The sequence below is a fragment of the Triturus cristatus genome, chromosome 3_1, assembly GCF_964204655.1.
Source record: "Triturus cristatus chromosome 3_1, aTriCri1.1, whole genome shotgun sequence".
In the NCBI taxonomy this organism is placed as follows: Eukaryota; Metazoa; Chordata; class Amphibia; order Caudata; family Salamandridae; genus Triturus; species Triturus cristatus.
This window is the reverse complement of record NC_140583.1, coordinates 1,071,754,754-1,071,776,089: the sequence shown is the minus strand read 5'-3', so window position 1 is coordinate 1,071,776,089 and position 21,336 is coordinate 1,071,754,754. Positions and strand designations below refer to the sequence as shown.

Sequence of the window (21,336 nt, the reverse complement as noted above, 5' to 3'; positions counted from 1 at the left end):
CGCAGTGAGCACTGGACCCACGTCTGGGCATACCCTTCCCACTTAGGGTGACAAAAGCAAAAGGAACAAATTGCAATTGAGGCATAATTTTAATTTAGAAATGATTATGCATCAAAAGTTGGGAAAACAGCAATTATCAAGGTGTCTTTTCAAATAGTCACATAAAATCAGAAATGCCATGAAATACTGACTTCAATGTGGAAAAGTGGCACTTCTTCAAAGTCATCATCACAGTGCAGAAGGGGAGAGAAGAGGAAAGGGTGGAGAGTTAGCCTAAATGCGGAAATAAGCAGGCTTGTTTTTTGGCACAGCGCCAACTAGCCACATCAAAGACTTAGAAGCATTAATATTGCAGCATATAAAAATAAAACCAGCATTCAGAATCTAGCAACAGCAGTAACAGGTAGAGTGCCAATGTGCACAGTGCGCTCGGCTTTCCTACTGATCTGAAACCGGTCCCAGGATGCTTGTTTCCGGTCCAGGGAATACATGGCTTGGCATTTCGGGCTGGACAGCTCCCATGAGGCACAGGGTCAGACTGATTTGCATATAGCTGTGTCTGAACTGGGGTGGTGGAGTGAGCTAAAGAACAATGATGGATTCAACCCAGGTCAGTGACTGGGGGTGAGTGTCTGAAAAGTTTCAGCGCTCCGTCCATCATCTCCTTGTGTTTGCTTTATTCCTGCTAAGGGTTTGTTTTTGGTTGATCAAGGAATTGCACTTTTGTCAAAAGAAGAGTAGAAGGATTTGTATAATCTAGAGCAGCAGGGGTTAGTGTTGAGTTCCTTCCCAGGGATTATAAATTCTGCAAATTTAGCAGGGGTACCATTGGCAGAATTTACAGATCTTCTATCCTACAGAAAGAGCACTCATTGGGCTGTTGCAACATTTCCAACACTTTTAGGATGAACATGTCTCTGGAAGGCGTATTTCAAAAACTATATTTCACTCTGTCACATGGCTTGCTCTCCGGGGCTCTTGAGACATATCACACAGCTCGATGAAATCTTTGAGGATGGCACAGGCTTCAGCCCAGATTTACGAATGCTTCGGGTCAGGTTTGCATCACAAAAGCACTACATCTTAGTAGATATAGCACATTTGTTCTCTCTCCTTTTGATGCAAGGCACAGCAGCACTTTTGGTTGCTGTACGGTGTGAAATACTAGTAAATTTGGCTTATAGGGGTACACATTCTCCATGTACTCCTTTACCTGCTTACTTCTACTTTGTCTCTCTCAACAACTACACTCTCTCTTTTGCACTTTACATCTCTCTCTTTTTCTCAACATGCATCTTGGTCTCTCTGCACACCTACTTCTGTCTTCATCTCCCTTTGCATCTTTCATTCACTCATCTGCCCCACCATCTCTCATGAACTCTGCCGCTCTCTTTTTCCTCTCATCCCCTCCCCTGCTTCAATTACACCGAATTATGATTTTGTTCTAGATTTTTTTGAGTACTGTGTTGCCTTCCACCACTCTAGAGCATTGCATCAACCAGAAAATAATCCAAGTGATGTCAGAAGGGACCCATATCAAAGTTCTTTGACTCCAGCTCCGGTGTCACCAATGCCGAAGGCTTGTTTGAACGCTTCTATTATGAGAAGTTTCATCAAGTGCTGGTAGTTTGGGTCTGTCCTCATATTTTCTAGCTCAATGGGTCTTCCTTGGATCTGTCTCCATGTTTTTGATTCTCTCATAAGCTTGTTGAATGATCTGAGGTTTTTGTGTCCGCCAGTAGATCCTCTGCCGGCTTGATATGATGCACCAGGTCTTCCATGTACCCAGTGGGCCTTACAAACAGCAGAAGCTGGCTTGAATATGATGGTTGGCTCCACTGAGAGGCACAGGGGCGCTGTCGGCATGTGGTTATGGTTCACATTTCTGCCTTGTTCTGCAGTCTTTCAAGCTTATCAAGTAGTTCCACGCAGAGCCTGGTCTAGACTACATTACCGTAGACCCGGGACACAATCAATCGGAGTGTTGGTGATTCACCTCCCTCGGTCTGCTAGCAGAAGTGGGATGAGCTTCTAGAGCCTGGCCATCTGTAGCTTTACTGAAGGGCCAGATGGAAGTTTTAAAGGAAGTTTATATTTCAATGATTGTCTTGTTGGGCATCACCTAACTAAAAGTTGCAAGCTTTGTTTGCACGGTATAAAAAAGCAAAAGAAATCAATAAATTACTGAATGGTACTGATCCTCATGTAATGTTATATTTCCAATGCCGTTGTCATTAAACACTGCAGCACACGGTGACTCTGCCCATGTGGTACACAGTGCTATGTACAAGCGAAATGAGTAAATGCATCGTAGTCTCTTATACTTTTCTCATGATGTCTATCTGATACCCTATCGCAGCTCCTTCCTGTGTTTTTCCAATGATCCTCTCTCATTGCAACTCATTTTATTTCCATGTCTCCACAGATAAGCCTCTGCCTCAAGGAATATCCGGAAGCCTCATTGGAATTGTAGGTGGCGCCATTGTGGCCCTCTTCCTCATCGCTGTGGCTATTTCCACATTTGTCCTCCACAGAAGACAGCAAAAGAGTCAGACGGAGACAGACAGTGACCTGTGAGTAGATGCCATGTTCTGTGCCTGCAGGAGAGGAGTTTGCCAAGTTTTGGCTATCAAACCATTCCAATGAAGGCCAGTGCATGGCTTTTGAGTGAAAGGAAGGGAACCACAGAAGGAGAAGCACTGTATGGTCTTAGGCAAGGCAAAGGAAGTGGGGGAGTTCACAGTGAACCCCTTCTTTCTTTACCACCAGCTAAAATCTAACTTAGGGCCAGCCTTGGGCCCCTCAATCTTCCAAACACCTCCATTTTGTCTTCCTTTGTCCTTTTCCTGCTTCATCTCGATTACCACCTTTCCATATGTGTTACACAAATAGTCGCGGCCCACTCCACATCACTGAGTGCCTTATTCCTATTCCTAACAGCACCATCTCCCCTTTACTATACCCTGCCCTCTCATCTCCACACCATGATATTATTTGTGCCAAGTTTCTCTTGTCACTGTGGCATGACATCTCTCCTTCCTGATCCTTCCTGGCAAAACTCCATTTCACTCTGAACAACCTCTCTCCCACATTCGACATCGCTGTGCCAAGCTACAAAAAAACTCCTTGTCGCTGCGACTGACCCCTTTCTTCGCCCAAACCGCCTCGCTGTCTCCTTTTGCACCACTCCGCAGCTCTGTTGTCACACTTCTTGCGGTATGGTCCACATCACTGTGTCAGAGCACCTCTTCACTCCTTGTCACTGTGTCCCACCTTGTCCCTCACTTCACTGTCCTGTGAAGGCTGAGGTAGTTGGTCGTACCTATACTCAAACAGATCATCTCTACTGCATCCACTAGTGGTTGGGCCTCAAAATGTTTTGCCCCAGCTGTTTATAGTCTCTGTGGCTAGAACTAGCATTTATATCACATTCTCTGATGTACACACCAGACCCTACCGTTGTATTCACCTTCCATTGTAGTCTAAAACACCTACACATAGACACACGGCATAAGGTGCGCAGCATTGAAAAACCCCTCAGCATAACCTTCACACTTAGGGCGACAAAAGCAAAAGAAACAAATGATGGACGGAATGCTGAACAATGCAAACATTCACCCCGAGTCACAAAAATCTGGGTTTCATCCATCGTTCTTTTGCTCACCACGCTACCCCAGTTTGGACCCAGACATATGCAAATCAGTCTTGTCCCTGTGCCTCATAGGAACAGTCCAGCCTGAACTGCCAAGCCAGGTCCTCCCTGGACCGGAAACAAGCACCCAGGGACCGGTTTCAAGGCATCACCCCTTATCAGCCAGGCTAGCTTGAATTCAATGGCGCAGTGAGCACTGGACCCACGTCTGGGCATACCCTTCCCACTTAGGGTGACAAAAGCAAAAGGAACAACATGCCCTAAGAAAGTATTTTCTTAGATACACTCTCAGAGCCTCATGTTCACCAACAAAAACACACTGTCCTGCACACTCTGAGAGTGAACTTTCCCTGGCACATTTCTTATCCATGTTGGCACCTGGGTGGTTCACCACCAGTGTGCATTCTTAAATAGGTTTACGCATTGATCCAGAACATTATTTTCAAGGAACTAATGAAGAAATATTTGGAACGCACTCCTCCATGAATATTAACAAATGCATAATTATAAGTCGCTATTGCATTTTAGTATTCAAGAATAGACTGGTTTTGTTATGCAAAAACTGCCATCGCCTGTCAGAATACAAATACAAAGCCTTGTATGTTCAACAATAAAATAATACATTTTATAAAACAGACAAACTTTGTTTCGTGCTCCGTCTCTCTTTGTCTTTGTTATTTTTTGCATTTCTCTCTCTCTTTTTCATATTCTTCCTATGTGCCTTTGTTTGTGCTTCATTTCAAGTACTTACATTAAATGAGGTGCTAGTCTAAGATGGAGGCTCTGTGGCAAACATTGTATGAGAATTGGTCTCCGGTGCTTCTTAATGCTAATGGAAATTTCAAGTTTAGTGAAATTGAAGAAGTTCAAATTGTCACATGAAAAATATGCAAAAGTACAGCCTGTTTGAAGGGTTGTTTATTTAGATACGTCTGATCGCACATAGTCTAAGAGGCAATAAGAAAATCAGAGGGAAAATTGGAGCTTTTAACACCCAGCGCCTGATGCACTACAATCAGTCAGTTATCTCTCTGACTTAGGACCTTATTAGAGTTGGGCTGATGACATACTCCATAAAAACAGTGGTGGCTATCCGACAAATGCCATAGATTATAATTAGGGCTCCCAGTTTCCCGTTTTTACTGATTGTTAAAGATAAATACAGACAGAAAACGATTTATTTTCCTGTCTGTATTTCTTTTTAAATACAGAAAAATACAGAAAAAAGGTCAAATTTGGATGATTTTTTCTACTGTCCATTGTGATTGCCAGGTGGTGTACAGATTGAGAGGTAGGGGAGACGAAAAAAGACAATAGATTTCCTAAATAAGCTGAATTAAGTGCAGATCTATAGTTATTTATGCTATTCCACAATGCAAGTGTTTTCAGATAATGCTTTTGCACTGTATACTGCTGAAACCTTTTGGACATTCAAATGCGAGTATATGTTTATCAGTCAAATAAATGTGGAAAAACACCAATTGCAGCTTCATTCAGAAAACACAAAATAGAAATGAATAAATACAGAAAAAATTACCAAAAAATAACTATGGATAAATACAGATGGAAATGTAGAAAAAATAAATACCATAATACCGGGAGCCCTAATTATAATGCACTTGCAGTATGGCAGATAGACATGCATCCACCAAACTATAAATAAGGCCCTTAATTTCTTAAAACAGTATGTACACAAAAGTTGAGGTACCAAACTGTTTTGTATGAGGCAATTCCCACACAAATGCTAGAGAATCATGGATATAATTATCCCATTTTTATTATTAAATGTTTTTGTTCATTGGTTCTTTGTTGAGCACTTCTTTAGGAAGGCTTAAATAATATTCTATACAAAAGCAATTTGTCATCTAAATCATTAACAAAGAGGTGAAATTGTATAAGTGTTTGAGAAGTGAATAGCAGACCCAATACACTGCATTAGAGTGGCTGAGAAGTGCACAGCAGGTTTAATACACTTTGCTGGCATGGCAGAGAAAAGTGAAGCAGATTCAATGCCCTTCAAAGCAGTGGCAATGAGGTGAACAACAGGACCCGGAGTGAACAATAAGGCTAAATCACTTTATGTAAATAAACAACTTTTGTTACTTGGGTTTTTGGAGAGGCATTACATGCTACATAGCTGCTACATCAGAGAGCTAATAGTTACTCTAGAAAAGGCTGAGAAGTGCACAGTAGATCTAATATACTGTATAAGGATGATTTATAAATTCATAATCTGATACACTTTAAGAGAATCACCTAAAAGCGCCCATCAGTGCCTATGCACTTTATAGGGAGTCACCAAGATGTGCATATTCTAATGCATTTATTTATTATGAGTCTCTAAAAAATTGCAGGGAAGCAAAAAATTGCGGCGAAGCAAGCCGGATGTAGCCTTACGGCTAGAGAGGTCGACAGGTGAACTGGGTTCGAGTCTCGACAAGGATGCTTAACATGCTGTGATTCTGGGCAAATCACTTATTCTCTCTGCGCCTAACAAAAATGAATGTGACTATCTGTAACGAAACTGGTGCGTTTGTAAAGTGCTCTGATACCTGATATCTTCGGGTCAAGTTTGCGCTATATACAAAAAAAAAGGTCGGAGCAGAACAGATGAGGTGTGTTGGGGAAAGAAAAAGAGGCAGAAGGAGGGGCAAAAAAGTGAAAAATGTATCTGACAGAGAAGTAGTCATAGTGCACTGTTCAAAAGATACTAGGGCTGGGCAGAGCGGCTGTGGGAGGCAAGAAACTCTACCTCTGCTTCCAAAGTCTACATTTAAACGTCTCATGCAACACCCTCTAAAAGGTACATTTTTCCGGTGCTCCACTGGTAGCAGTGGAAGGGCTGGGATGGAGACCTGGTGGTATATCTTGAGGAACGCAGGCTTCTACTGGACCACATACTTTAGGGCTCAATGAGGAGTCTATCATACAGTACTGAAGGTTCAAGCCATTGCCTATATTTGCACATATATGAGAGACAACAAGAAAACCATGGAGCATATTATCAAGAAACGGCGTTAAAATTATCGTCGCTTTAGCGGCAGAAAACTGCCGCTAAAGCAGCGACAATGGGCTTGATAATATGCCTGTGAGAATTCCCATAGAAGCCCATGTTCTGGTGTCAACATGGACTTCTATTGGAATTCTCTGCGGCATATTATCAAGCCCATTATCGCCGCTTCAGCGGCAGTTTTCTGCCGCTAAAGCGGCGATAATGTTAACGCCGTGCTTGAAAATATGCCCCCATATGTTTAAGACAACGTGATACTAGAGATCAATGTAAGCAAGACAAAATGATCCTCTGCTAGAGTGTGTTCCTTTGTATTCGTACTTCATTTCACACATATGTTCAACGTCACAAGTGCCAATACTGACCTCTATTTACCAAACCTAGTTTAGTCCGTGATCACACAACCAAAGTAATATGATCACCATTTATTTTCAGACTTTTCTTCTACATCATTGAAATAATTTTTTTCTCAAATTATAACATTTCTTAATCTATGCATTTAATTCTCACAATCATAAAATCATACACAGCACTTACATAATACAATTTACATAGACCTCTCACAAACATTTACAAAAAACTCCTGTTGTCTCACATGAAATATGATGAATATCGAAAACAATTTTGTGCATTATACAAAATAATAGCACATACATTTTTTTTATAACAAGCAATTAAGCCAGCATTCTCACTTTCTACCCTGCGGGTCCACCGTTCAACACACTTCTCTGCTTGTTAGTGTTCAATCATACATGCATTTACAAAATCCCATGCATCTACCATCCATAACCCCAAGCCTGAGTATGTCGAGTGCCACAATAGTTACATACAATTTCCAATTTTTAATATAAAATCTTCATTACCCATTATGTTCAAAATAACTATTCGACTCCAAACGCCTATTTTGTGCGAAATTTGGAAGACAGATGGGCACAGTAGATGAAAATTGTCAATAGTCTTCTGTCCGCATCATTGTTTCGAACAAATTAGCAAAAGTGTAAGACAGATATGATTGTCTTATTTGTTCTATCCATCTTTTTTTAATATATCTGTAGTAGTGACACTAAGTTTGTCATGTCGTTGATATTTTTATAAGGAAAAACAGGGTTTATATTCATGTTCCATGTGATGTGTATATATATTTTTAATTGAATAATAATTTGAATGTAATGTGTAATGAAGGTTTTATATTAAAAATTGGAGATTGTATGTAAACTATTGTGGCACTCGACTTACTTAGGCTTGGGGTAATGAATGGCAGATGCACGGGATTTTGTAAATGCATGTATGACTGAACACTAACAAGCAGAGAAGTGTTTTGAACGGTGGTTCCAAAGGGACAAGTTTGTGACTTTACAGTCTTATATGGAGCCCTGTCCTTTTGGCTGAAGGTCCCCTCTCATTTTGTTTACTCACCTTGTACTTTTACTACAATCACGGCTTGAGCTCAATTGGGGTACATTGGGAACGCAAGGTGGTTGTCAGCTACAGGTCCCTGCCCCTTTCACTCCAGCATCTCATGATGCACCAGCATGAGGGTTTGCCTCAACTGAGGGAGGATCTTGGGGCCGAACAGTGATGTATAGGTTTTAAGGCTGCTGGGCAGAGTGAGTAAGTCGATGTGGCCCATGAGTTTTTGGACGGGCAGATGAGAGGGCTCTAATGTGTCAGTATTTTTTATTTTTTTGCGTCTAATAACCAGCATTAAAACCCCTAGGCACAAGGTGGCAGAGAACTTTATAACAGGGTAAATTAGGACAAATATACAAGTGAGATACGATGATTGACATTGTCAGCAATTATATAAAGTATATCAATATAAGTGACAAAATGCAACATGTTATGTTATGTTATGTTATATGTTATAGGGTTTTTATATAGCGCCTATCACCGCCGGTCTCTAAGCGCTTAACAGAAAAACCACAAACATACAGACGCCTCAGTGCCCACTGCCTGCTCCAATTAGGCTGGAAGTGTTACCTTTCCAAATAAGTGAGTCTTAAGTTTTTTCCTAAAGGAGAGTAGCTGTGAATCTTCCTTCAGACTAGCCGGAAGATCATTCCAAAGTTGGGGAATGATCACTGAGAGAGCACAGCCTCCTTTAGTTTTTAAGTTAAATCTAGGTTGAGACAAATTGGAGACATGGCCAGAGTGTAGAGTTCTGCCGGGGACAATTAATAGAGAATATTAAAACACTTCCCAGATTCGAGATGACAGTATCTTGGCAGAGTTGGGAGACACCATTTAGCATTGAGAAACCCATTTAATATTTTTCAGGATTCAGGGAATGGGTACAGTTTAATTTGGGTCTCTGAGAGGGTTCTGTTTCAGTTCACTTTTGACACCTCCTATTGATGTGACCCGTCTGATATGCATTGGAAGGCCATTCCATAGCTCTGTACATTTCCAGAAAGGGTTGTTGAGAGTGGATGTCTTACTGAATCTGGGTGTATCCAGTTTGAAGATGGCTTGACGTCTTAGGATTCTGTTACCACCAGAAATCTGAAGTTTTTGGGATAACTGTTCAACCTTATTCAGGTAGCTCACTCATAGTTAAAGTGTGCAACCTTATATGCAAAGCAGAATTCCTGGGAATGCTAGCCTTGGGTGTAAGAATAAATATCATGCATTTGAATCTTTTTGTATTTGAGGTCAGAGGTGCTGCCACGTAAAAGAGTGCGTTGAGAGAAGCCAGGTTTCATTTGGAAAGGCCAGTCTGTAGCTCGTTTCCATTGTAAGTGCATGAGATGAGTAGGACTTGGGCAGCCATCTTAAGGTCTTATTTTGCAAGGGAGCATTTTAGACTACAGAGAGTTTTTAGCTCTAATCTGATGATTACATCCATCTCTTTTTTGGAAAGGTCAAGGCAAAGTAATTGGTCAAATTTGAAGCCAAACGATTTAACAGAGGAACCCATTTTTGGTTAAAGGTGAACAGCTTTAAATTGGCTTGACCAACCTTTGGTCAATTCCTGACATTTTGCAGGAGATACCAGGAACAAATTATGACTTCTGTGGGTACAGCTTACAATTAATATTTGTGATAATTTTCTTAAGTTTTGTGAAGGAGTAGAATCAACTCTTGGGGCTGTGTAAGCACCCAATCTCGATATCTTGCTGGATGTCATCACCATATTGGGCTACGACAGGCCCCGGCATTGGTAAGATTTCACCTAGTAGTTCCACATAATGTTTGAAGAGTAGGGGCTGATGATTGAATATTGATGGACTTTGTTGGGGATTTTTGAACCCCATATATCCTAGTCCCCACTGTTAAGAAGCACTCCAGAATTCGTAGATTAAATTCTTTATTGCATCCCACTCAGACCGCCCTTAAAACACAGCTTACAGGTAAAGCCCACCTCACTAACTGCCAACCAGTAGTCTTGGTTGAAAAGGTGAAAGGGGCCGACCAAAAATTCAAGGATGGAGGATTTGCTGGTCCCAGAATGGAAGACAGATTAGAAGTCCACTTGGTGACCGTTGGTGGTATGCACTCGGTGGTGTTCACTTCCAGTTAATTGGTGACATCTTTACAGAACCTTGGAGAGGGGCAGCAGGCCTGTGAATTGTTCAGAAACCTTAGGTCAGCATTAGGTGGCTTGAAAAGAGGGTGGCCATGGCCGTCTTATGGGACGACTCTTGGAGACAGCCGTTGCTCAGTAAAGAGGTAAAGACTTGGAAACATAGCGAGGACAGGGCACAGCAATGTTTTTTGGCTAGTATTGGCAGTTGGATTCTATGTGAAGACCAAATCAATGCAGTAAAACTTCTAAACACAGTAGTCACTTCCTGTGGCCAAGAGGATCATGAAATGGGTCAAAAACACATGATTATTTTAGATAAGGTAATGAAGAGAGTGGTACTGTTAGTTGGTAGTTCTGAGGAACTAGAATCTATAACTCCTAGGCGTGAATGGATGAGGAAGCCATGGAGATGGTACTTGATGTAGGGAGTTTTTGGCGAATCTGCCTTTGTGTGTGGCGCTTGAGGCATTTGATCGAGGAACCCTTCATTTCTCCCACAACTTTCCTTCATAAATATTTATAAACACTGCAGCGTGAGCTACTCGGACTGCTATTCAGATGAGATCTCAGAGTGACAAGGACAGAGAGAATGAGAAATGATGGGAAGAGGCTCAACGGCTTGCATCCGGGTTCAACTGGACCTAACCTTTTATCGCTCACACATCTCTTGCACTTCACAAGCAGACTCCACCACTATGGACCTGATTATGAGTCAGGCAGAGCAGAATTCCTGCTTGGGATACCACTCGACCTGATCACGAATGGTCTAATCTTCCAGCTTGCGGCTTTCCGCAGCGTGGGAACACCAGACGTGATTTTACTAGCCAGAAAGTACAATTGGGAAAATTGCCCAAGGCTTTGGGTGCAACAGCAGCCATGCCTCGTCTCCCAGTCCCTTCCAAGCTTTTCCTATGTCAAAGGAAGAGCGTGCACTGCTCTAGCCTGCCAAAACTCTTCTTTCATTACCCCCCTCCCCCGCGCATGTAAACCACAGCTCCCATTTACCACCTGCCCACAGCAGGTGCGAAAAGGAGCCTTAAACCTCTCGGAATAGCGAACATCAGAGCATTTGGCGTGGTAATTTCATGTCTGCATAGTTATTCCGCATTTCAAGTGGTTTATCTCATTATAGGTGGACTTCCATGCAGCGATAGTGGCCAGTGACAGGACTCTCTGCCACAGGGAATTTAGACATAGAATTCCACCAAACTCATAGCCATGGTCTATGTAGGGTTCAATATAGGAGATATTTTTAAAACTTGCATAACGAATTTCTTATTATATCGTTACACACAAAGTCCAAGCACATGGTAACATTTATACACACACACAAACACACCTCTCTTTCCCTCTGCTTCTTGCTCTGTCTCTCTCTCTCGTGCTTTTCCTCTGTCTATTTTTTTTTTTTTTTTTTTTAATTTTATAAAAATTTTATTGTGCAGAGAAAAAGGGTACAAGCACGGGCCTACAACCTCCTGGGCCGGCCGCTAGTATGCAGAAATGATCGAGCAGTTCAAAAACAATGACTGGCCCGCAGGGGCTCCGCTAAATGACAGGAGATCAAGCTGCACATAATGGAAGTCAGGATACACCCTTTTTACATAACTATCAACCAAAGTAAAGAAAAACAAAAAGCAAGGCGAAAAACATTGAAAGGGCGTCTAACCATAGCAGAGGAACTCCACATAGGACCACCCTAGGGTGGTCAATAAAAGGGGGTCTGAGAGGGAGGGGGGGGCCACGGGAAAACCAAATCTATACTCAGATGAACAGAGTAAGCAAGGAACCCTCAAGGATCAGGGGGACAAGGCAACCTCAGATGTATCCACCAGGGGGGGAGAACAGATAGTCCCTCGATACACATTCCACTGACCCCAGATTCTACCCCACGCCCCCGGTTTACCACGAGCCACATACACCGTCTTCTCCCTGAACATGCACCAGTCCATGTTCTCCTTCCATACGGACACGGTGGGAGGCCGTTGGGAACCCCAAAGCTGCGCAATATCTCTCTTTGCGATCATGTTCCCAAGGGCCGCCCACCGAGCCTGAGCCGCATTATAGTCATTGGGCTCCCACACATTCAGAACACATCGGCGCACCTCCGGCAGCAGAGCGACCCCAGTGACTCGTTTCATAACATCATGCACCTGGTGCCAATATTCCGCCACCTCGCGGCACTCCCAGAGGATGTGGAGAAAGGTGGCACTGAGCCCGCAGCCACGCTTACAGAGCCCGTCATCAGAAAACCCCATCGAGACCAAACGGGGACCCGTCACATAGGCACGATGGAGAATCTTAAGCTGGACCAGACGGAGACGGGCCGGGATGGCAACCTCCTTAGGGGATGACAGCGCAGACTGCCAGTCCTCGTCGTCCAACTCCACCCCATCTCCCGTCCATGCCTCCCGAAGACGCACCAAGAGATCAGCCCGATTATTTATTAGTTTTTTATAAATCAGGGAGATAGTACTGTCGGGGACGTGTCCGTCGAGTATACGGTCCTCGAGAGGCGAAGAGACAGGGACCGTGGTCCCCTCCCCAAAGACCGAGAGTAGGGTGTGCCGAACATGGGCATAGCGGAAGAACTCCCTTTCACTAAGCTCGTACTCGCTCTGAAGCGCCGCGAAGGATTTAACCGCGCCTTTAACCCATAGGTCCCCCACTCTGCTAATGCCGATCGTATCCCAGTGCTCAAAGCCTTTCGTTGTCCAGAGGCTTCCCAAGCGCTCAGAGGCGAATAGAGGAGTAGCACTCCAGCCCACAGCTACATTCGCCGCCTTCCACACACGTACCACAATCCTAGTAGGGCCCGTGAGGGTCCTTCCAGCAGATCGAGAGTAAAGCGCTCTGTTATAGTTACCGCCGGGAAGCAGGAATTTATCCATCTCATATGCCGGGTTCGAGCCAGGAGCGTACGTAGCATGGTTAATGGCAGACAGCTGGGAGGCCCAATAGTACCTTCTAATGTCAGGAAGCGCGATGCCCCCGTCATACCAGGGAAGAGTCAGCTTTGCCAAAGCGATACGCGCACGACAGTCCCAAACCAGTTTCCTCTGCAAACTCTCCACTTCCCTAAAGTAGGCCGCCGGAATGATATCGAAGGAGTTCTGGAGAGCGTAAAGAAATCTGGGAAGGGACATCATTTTAAACAGTGCTGCGCGACCAAGTGGAGACAAGGGCAACTTACACCACCGAGCCGTGTCCGCCCTCAAACGCCGGAGGGGAGACAGGAGATTCTGCTCATAGCGGACCGCCGGATCCAACGAAACGTATACCCCCAAGTATTTAAAGCCGGATTGAGACGTTTGGATCGGAAGCCGAGGCGGCAAGAGAGGAAGGCCACCGGAGATAGGATACACGCAAGATTTGGACCAGTTAATTATCAAACCCGAATTTCTCCCGAAGGAAGTAAGGACATCAAAAAGCACATTGAGCGACTTCCGCGGCGAGGTGAGGTACAGAAGAATATCATCCGCGTACAACGAGACCCGATCCTCGAAGCCCGGGGCCCACCGGATCCCTCTGATCGAGGGCTCCCAGCGGAGCCAGGCAGCGAGCGGTTCCAAGGCGAGAGCAAAGAGCAGAGGGGACAACGGGCACCCCTGCCTAGTACCCCTCCCGAGCGCGAAGGGCCGAGAAACCCACCCATTGACAACCACCTGAGCCATTGGACCAGCATAGAGGAGCTTCACCCAACCAATAAATCCCTCCCCAAAGCCAAACTTCGCCAATACGGCCCAAAGGAATGGCCACTCGATGGTATCAAAGGCCATCGTGGCGTCTAAGGAAACCAATATGGCCGGTTCAGAGAAGTACTCCGCCCTAGCGAGGACGCCATGTAGACGCCGCAAGTTGAGAGCGGTATTACGATGAGGGATAAAGCCGCCTTGATCCGGATGTATCAAATCACAGATAACTCCCAGCAAGCGATTAGCGAGAACCTTGGCAAGGATTTTCGGTTCGGCATTTAGTAGGGAGATAGGCCTATATGAGGCACAGCGGTCTCGCGGCTTACCGTCCTTGGGAATAACAACTATAGTAGCCAGACGCTGGTCGTCGGGAAGGGAACCCCGCTCGAGCGACTCCAGAAACATACGATGGAGGAAGGGCGCGATTTTATCCGGGCGTAGTTTATACAGTTCAATCGGCGGTCCGTTGGGGCCCATAGCCTTGCCCGAGCGAAGGGAACGAATCGCGGTAGCAATCTCGGCGACAGACAGGGAGGCATCCATCTGCTCACGGTCCTCGACGGATAGGCCGGGCAAGGCAATATCCCGCAGCAAGAGACGAGAGTCATCCTCTTCTCTATCAGACACCGGGGAGTACACCGCCCGGAGGTGGTCAGCAAAACACTCCACGATCTCACCTCTGTCTATTTTTAACCCAGTATATTTTTTTCTAGTTATTCTGAATGTCTCTTCTCACCCCCTTCTTCTGTCTGCCCTTGCTTCACTCAGTCTCTCTATCTCTCTTTGCTCCCACTGTCTTTGGACTTTTATTTCTGTATCCTTGTCAATGTCTTTCTTTAGACCTGTCATTATTCATTCTCTGTCCCTCCCTCAATCTTTGCCTCAATCTCTATTTCACTTGGTCTGTACCCGACTTCTGCCATTTTTCCATCTTTCTTGGGTCTCTCTAGAGCACTCTTTTTCTCAACCCCGGCCTTGCCTCTCTTTAACTCTTTCTACCTTTTGTTTTTTTCCTGTGGTCGCTGTCACACTGGGAAGAAAGCGAAATTCAAATGTATTGTTAATGGTTTCATTCCCAGTTAAAATTTCTGACCCAGCTCTGAAATTGTGTTTGGGATCACTTCATTCCCCGGTGCAGGTAATGGACTTTTTGCTGAAGCTTTGTAAATTCTTAATGAGACACATTAATTGCAGAACTACAAGGAATGCAAAATTTAGCTTTTTTTCTAAAAGATCAAGGTGCGCACATGCAAGCCTTCACATTCCAATTTCAAGCAGTTTGTCGAACACAGGTGCATAAGCAGATATTTATAAGGGCTGCTATTCACGGTGCGACCGTGACATTCATAAAAGGGGTTTTCATTCATTCAATTCTACATCGTTATCGTTCGCTCCTCCTCCCCCATTTTTTTCTTTTCGTCTTCATCCCCTCCTGTGCTTCCTTACTTTACTTCTTCGTTTTTCTTTGTCTCCCCCGATCTTCCTTCTTCTTGTTTTTCATTTTATTTCTTTGTCTTTGTCATTTTCCTCTCCTCCTGCTCTTCCTTCTTTTTAGTTTTACTTCTCTTCCTCTCTTCACCTCCTACTTATTGTTCTTCTTTTCATCTTCTTCATCTTCTGTCTCCTCCCGCTCTCTTCTTCTTTTCCCTCTTCTTCCTCTAGCAAGTCTACTGTGCTCCATTTCTTTCTTCTTCTTTGTTCCATCCCGGTCTTTCTTGTTCTTCATCTTGTATGTCTTTTCTACTTCTTTTACTTCTTTTTCATCTCTTTTCTCATCTCCTCTTTCTTGACCTCCTGCTCCCCTCTTCCCTTCTTCTCCTTCTTTGCCTTCTTCTTAGTCTATTGTTTGTTTTCTCTTTTTCTTTTTTCCTTGTTTATCTTATTATTACTCACCCTGTTTCTCATCTTCCTCTTGTTCTACTTATTCTTTTTCCCCTTCCTCTTTGTCATCATCTTCCTTTGTAACTTGATAATCTCCTTAATATTTTCCTCCTTATTTTCCATCTCCTTTACTTCCTCGTCTTTCTTATTCTCTTTTCTCTTCTTGTTCTCTTCCTACCTGCTATTCATCTATTTCTTCTTCTTTTCTTCCGTTTTCTTCTCTTCTTCATTCTTTGTTTATATTCCTCATCTCCTTCTGCTTTGTATTCTAAGTCGCCTTGCTCTTCTTTTCTTTATTGTCTCTTATTTTGAGTGTGCATTTTCCCCTACTTTAATTCGTTTTGTACTTCTTTAGTCTTTTTACTTGTTCTATTTTTTTCTTTTTCACCTCCGTTGTCTCTGCCAGGGGGTCTCGTTTAAGGCACAAATCCCTGTTCCTTCGAACTTCATTTCAGCATATGAAACTGCAGAATGTCCTTGGGAGCATGGATCATGTTTGATTGGCAGTCTTTCTAATCTCTTTCCCTTTGTTTCGGTTGCACTGTGGGATTTTCTCTGTCCAGTAAGGTTGGGGGTCATATTTAAATGATGCCCTCCACTATAGAGCTGAATTATCTCTCAGCCAGGATGGTTCACGTTGGACGTAGAGCTTTTCAGTGCCCTCTAAGATGTTCAACAGTTCTTGGCTTGGTCGGTGCTTGGTCTTGAACAATAAGGCCTGTCATGTGGTTAGTCTTTCTACATTGAACTTACTTTCACAGCATCATTATTTTAGGCGTGTTTGTGATGGAGTCTTGTTGCTGCATGAGGCCTAGGTTTGCCAGATTTCTGCTGCTGTACTTTGGGCGGAGAGAGGAGAGTTGAGATCCTTATCCCGCATAGGTTTCCTTCAGAAGTTTTCTAACTAGGATGGAAAGTTCATATATTTGAAACTTACATTGCTGTTTCTTTCTTGAAAGGATTGACCTGCCTCCATCTCACAAGCCAGCTCCTCCTCCTCCAAAGAAGAAACCGGAAATGAAGAGTCATTTAACAGCTGAAGATATACAGGTACTAATGAATGCAGCTCATTCAATCCATAATGTTTAGAATGTTGGTGTCTTTCTGCATCTCGTTCTGCTGCCTCCCTTCTCTCTTCTCCTTGCCATCTTTTCATCATTCCCTCCATACCTGGACAACTTATTTTATTCAGGGTCCCTTCTGTTCCCTTATTGGACCTTTCTATATGCTCTGGGCCACTCTTGCTACTCTGGACCAGTTCGGACTGGGACAGGAAATAGGCCTGGGGACCAAAATAAAAGTGGCCCTCATTAGTGGATTAGGCATCTAAGACGTATCCTAGGTTTGCAAATTGGGGCAGTTTAGAACTTGTAAAAACACACTGTATAAGAGCTTTGCACGGTACGAAGACTGTGTGTATCTGTGCCTAATACAGGTAATAATTTCAGGGAAATCAACACTAAAAACTGTCCCAGCAGACGATAAAACAGGTCCACAAACAGTCACAAAAAACTGTTAACACAGACTTTTCAGATCAACCCATCAGGCACTTCCTCATTGCCCTAAAGGCCAATCCGACCCTGACTCTGGATCCCTTTTCGCCAATTTAAGTTCCTTCTGGCCCCTGTTTAAGCCTTAGACTCATTGGTGTCCTTTCCTCCTTCTCCATAAAGTTTGGAGGGAGATCTGGTCAGCTCCGCTGGTTCACACCATTGTGCCTCTTGTGGGCCTGGGCCTCCTGGGATCCCTGCAGATTAGAGGATCTTCTTGTCACCCCTGGTGGTTCAGGGACCTTCCATCTCATATTTCTAGGTGTACTACTGCCTGCCAAGGTGATCCGCATTGATTCAGTCCAAAAGGAGCACATACTAAAGCTGAGCAGAGATGCTGAGGTTTGGACAAAGAGATGCATTTTCCCACTTTAGATTTGGGCCTGAGATATCACAGCCTGGCAAAAGGCAAAGTAAATTCTAAACCTATTAGATGAGAGATTTGAAAGGTTTCCTTGGCATATCCCATTGCTTGCTGTATTTAGAGCCTCTTAAAAAAGTTCTACCTGCAGTAACGGAAGCAGGAAAAGTGGACTTCAGGGACATTAACACAGCCTGAAAAGTCTAAAAAGTTAGCATCTCCAAAATGTTCTTGCACACTGAAGTTAATGTTGTCTTGAAGTGGGTGTTTCAGCAGAGGGTAAACATGATGCGATAGGTGAGGGTCCAGCCCTAATTTTCCTAGGTACTATGACTTCAGTATCTTAAAAGCATCAATGCCCTGTCTTCTCACAATTGCTATAATTACCCAAAAATATTATTTAAAACTTTTGAAAACTAAACGTAACAAAGACTTAAAAAATGAACAAACCTGATTGAGAGCTAATATTCCGGAGAATTTAAAGCATAGCAGTATAGTAGAGAATTGTATTTGCTGCATTATTGAGAGTCTAGAAGCAGATAGCAACTCCTAGCACACATATTAAAATTATTGAGAAAAGATCCACTTTTATCAAACTTAAAAAGTGTGTGTGTGTGTGTGTGCGCGTGTCATTTCCAGACATCCTTCCACGTAGGAATTTTATCTCACTGCACAAATACACCCGTTCTGTCCCATTTTTGCTATTTATTTATCACTACACAGAACTGTGTGTGGTTTTTAACATGCAGTTGTACGTTTTCTTACACTAGCCCCCCATTTTGTACTAGAGGCCTCACTGCAGATAATATACCTCCAGATTTTAACATATATATGCGTATGGAAAAAAATCAGGAGATATAAAATTGGACTAGATAAAGTCCCATATGTACATGCATGGATAATTTTACAAACTCACGCCTTGTGTTTTTGCTGCAAATTGCGTTTTTTGTTGTTATTTTTTAATTTTTTTATGATACAGTAAGTGACATACAGTGTGGCAGCCACTGTGGCTCTGGGTGCAAATACAATTCCAGGAATTGACACAGATTGTGGCAGTTATTTCATTTTCATTTATTTTTCTTCTGTTGAAAGTGGTGCGCGCCGCAGATTTCACCTCCACACTCAGTTCCCTTATGACCTCATTTGTACATTTCTCTGGTGCTGGAAGGAGCTTCCTTCAGTCTCCACAATTATTCCACAAATCCGTGTTTGTTGCATCTCAGGGGCTAGTGTGCCAAACCCCTGTGCACATTAAGCCTGGCAGTAATTGGGAGCCATCTGAAATCTGCATACTGTATCAACAAGCTCATGCAAATCTTCAAGAGGGTTTGGACACATGGGGGGCAGATTGTACAAATAGAATGCCAATGATTGTCCAAGAGTTCCAGGGGTTCTATCTAACACCTGACTATAAAAAATATTTCCATTTAGATATGTTTTTGTGAATGTATCTAGGTTCTCAATATTTGAAAAACTAGCATGAAAGCTGGCCCTTCTCGAATGATCTTGGACACCCCCATTTTGGAACCACCTCACCACAGTTGTGACAGTTTGCCGGTGTGAAATTGTGATAGAGACTGCAAATTGTACATCATGTAAATCTGTAGTGTTTGAAACAAACATTTAGGCACGTCTTGAGTCGAAACCAAGGAGTCTACCACTGTGAAGAGGGGCGGGGGTGGGGGGGCGGGGATGGGAGGTCGTCTGCCATCAGCCCAAAGTAGATTTGTAAATGCTCACAAACTGTGATTGCTGTAAGGTTGATTTGTCTTTCTGTGCAAACTTACCTTCTCCAAGCATGGAACTATTCTATGAGGTCTTTTTTTGGGGCTCTGTGGTGTGAAACTAAGGGCCTCATTTATAGGTTGGTGGACCGCCCACCATTCCGCCAGGGGGATGTGGAAGACTCGGAGATACTGCCCGCCTCATTTATAAATTACTGCCAAGAAGGCCGTCATTTATAATGCATTGTCAGTTCCTGCCAATGTATTCCACTGTTAGGTCACCAAAGAGTTTTCATTGTTTATTTTCAAAAGGATTTTCATTTTGAAAATAAAAAATGTAATGCTCCCCTTGCCAAATGAACCATCTCCTATAGCGAGGGTAACAGTATTAGCATATTACTGTCCCTCTCTGCCACAGTTTGCCTTGTGGTGCTGGATAGTAAAAAAAATAAAGGCAAAATGACCAAATATCTTGATTGGGTAGGTGAACATATAGCCACTCTCTGACAGCCATTACTCTGACGGGCCGTTGGAGTGGTTTGGCTATGGTGGTGACAGAGTAGTCCCTGGCGTAGCCAAACCTACGGTCGGCCGGCATCTAAATCCGGCGGACGGACCTTTATGTTGTCAGTAAGGATACTCCGTCGCCGTTGCAATGAGCATCCTTACCGCCATCATATAAATCATCCCCTAAGTGAGGGTGTTGATCTTGTCATCCTCTAAAATGATTATCCCTGTACATAAAGTCACATTCCTCATTTAAAGAAGTGACAGTCCTCACACTATCGTTTTAATGGGTACAGTGTCAGAATAATTTTGAGCAATGCGGTTTTGAACTCAGAATTTGATTGACAACAATGGTGTCTGTGTTTACAGTTAGACCCGTTAAGTCCTCCCTCTGTTTCACTGGGTTTAGCAGCAATTCTACCATTTGTTTGCATACAAGTTACGGTCTGTTTTATTGATGGTGATGCACTGCCTTAGCTTAAGTTTGAATGCACTTGAACAAGCGTGCTAGTTGCAAACCATTGTTAAGGACCTAAAATGATCTGGATTGTATTGAAAAGCCAGCAAAGTGCAAAAATAAAACGTCACTAGAGTTTGGAAATGCCTGGCCCTGCCGCCATGTTTGATCAACGTATCTCTTCTTTGTCTCGCAAACCAGCATTCTAGGTTGAGCAGTTCACCGCTGGCTGGCATCCCTCCCTTGCAAGCTCCTCCCCAAAGGCTGCCATAAATTCTATGTCAGGACAGGAGGCTCCGATTATGCTTTCTCATTTCTTTATTAGAAATGCCCAGCAGCCAATCAGAACAGTTTATAAAACGAAAAAACTTCAGTACCCATGAGTACCCGGGTACCACGTGACAACCATAGAGTCTCTCCTATATAAGGCACAACAGTAGATAGTACGTCCTCTTTCTTTGCTGCTCCGCAGCCAGTTAAGTGCCTTTTTCATTTTATAACTGTTACATTGTTGCATTGGTATTTGTGCACTTCTGTTGGGACGCGCTCGCTTCCAAATTGTATTAGCTGTCGCTACATTGTTGCGCGCTGTCCCGGTTCGCTTATTTTGTTTACTCCGCTTCGCGCGGCGCGCATGCAGGGAGCGTGGGCTCACCTCCCTTGGCCGTGACGCTCGCTCGAGCGTCGGTGTCCAGATTTAAGTGGAGTGGGAGAATAGGGGCTGAGAAGCTCGCGCTGACGCGCGTGCTTCTCTATTTGCTTACGAACTGAGGCGGCCGTTCCGCGCATGCGCGGCGGCCATTTTCTTTGTTTACAAACCGTGTTTTCACACGGAGCACAGGAATCGGTTGTTCTCCACACCGCTGCCCACTGCCTCAGCTTCTCTTCAGCCCCATCGACGCCCTTTGCTGGTTAAAGGCCTGGGGCTGTATAATTACGCATAGGCTCTGCCTAGAGTGACTCAGCAAGCCCTCCC

General features: G+C 43.8%; 1 protein-coding gene across 3 annotated transcripts in view; it reads left to right on the top strand.

Moving 5' to 3' along the window:
• NECTIN1 (nectin cell adhesion molecule 1) overlaps nt 1-21,336 on the top strand; it is a 476,368-nt gene that overhangs the window by 361,661 nt on the left and 93,371 nt on the right. For all 3 annotated transcript variants that reach the window (XM_085645944.1, XM_085645945.1, XM_085645946.1), the window contains exons 6-7: nt 2,426-2,573; nt 16,721-16,811. In XM_085645944.1, the coding sequence (XP_085502070.1) occupies nt 2,426-2,573; nt 16,721-16,811 (239 nt within the window). The remainder of the gene's footprint in view (nt 1-2,425; nt 2,574-16,720; nt 16,812-21,336) is intronic.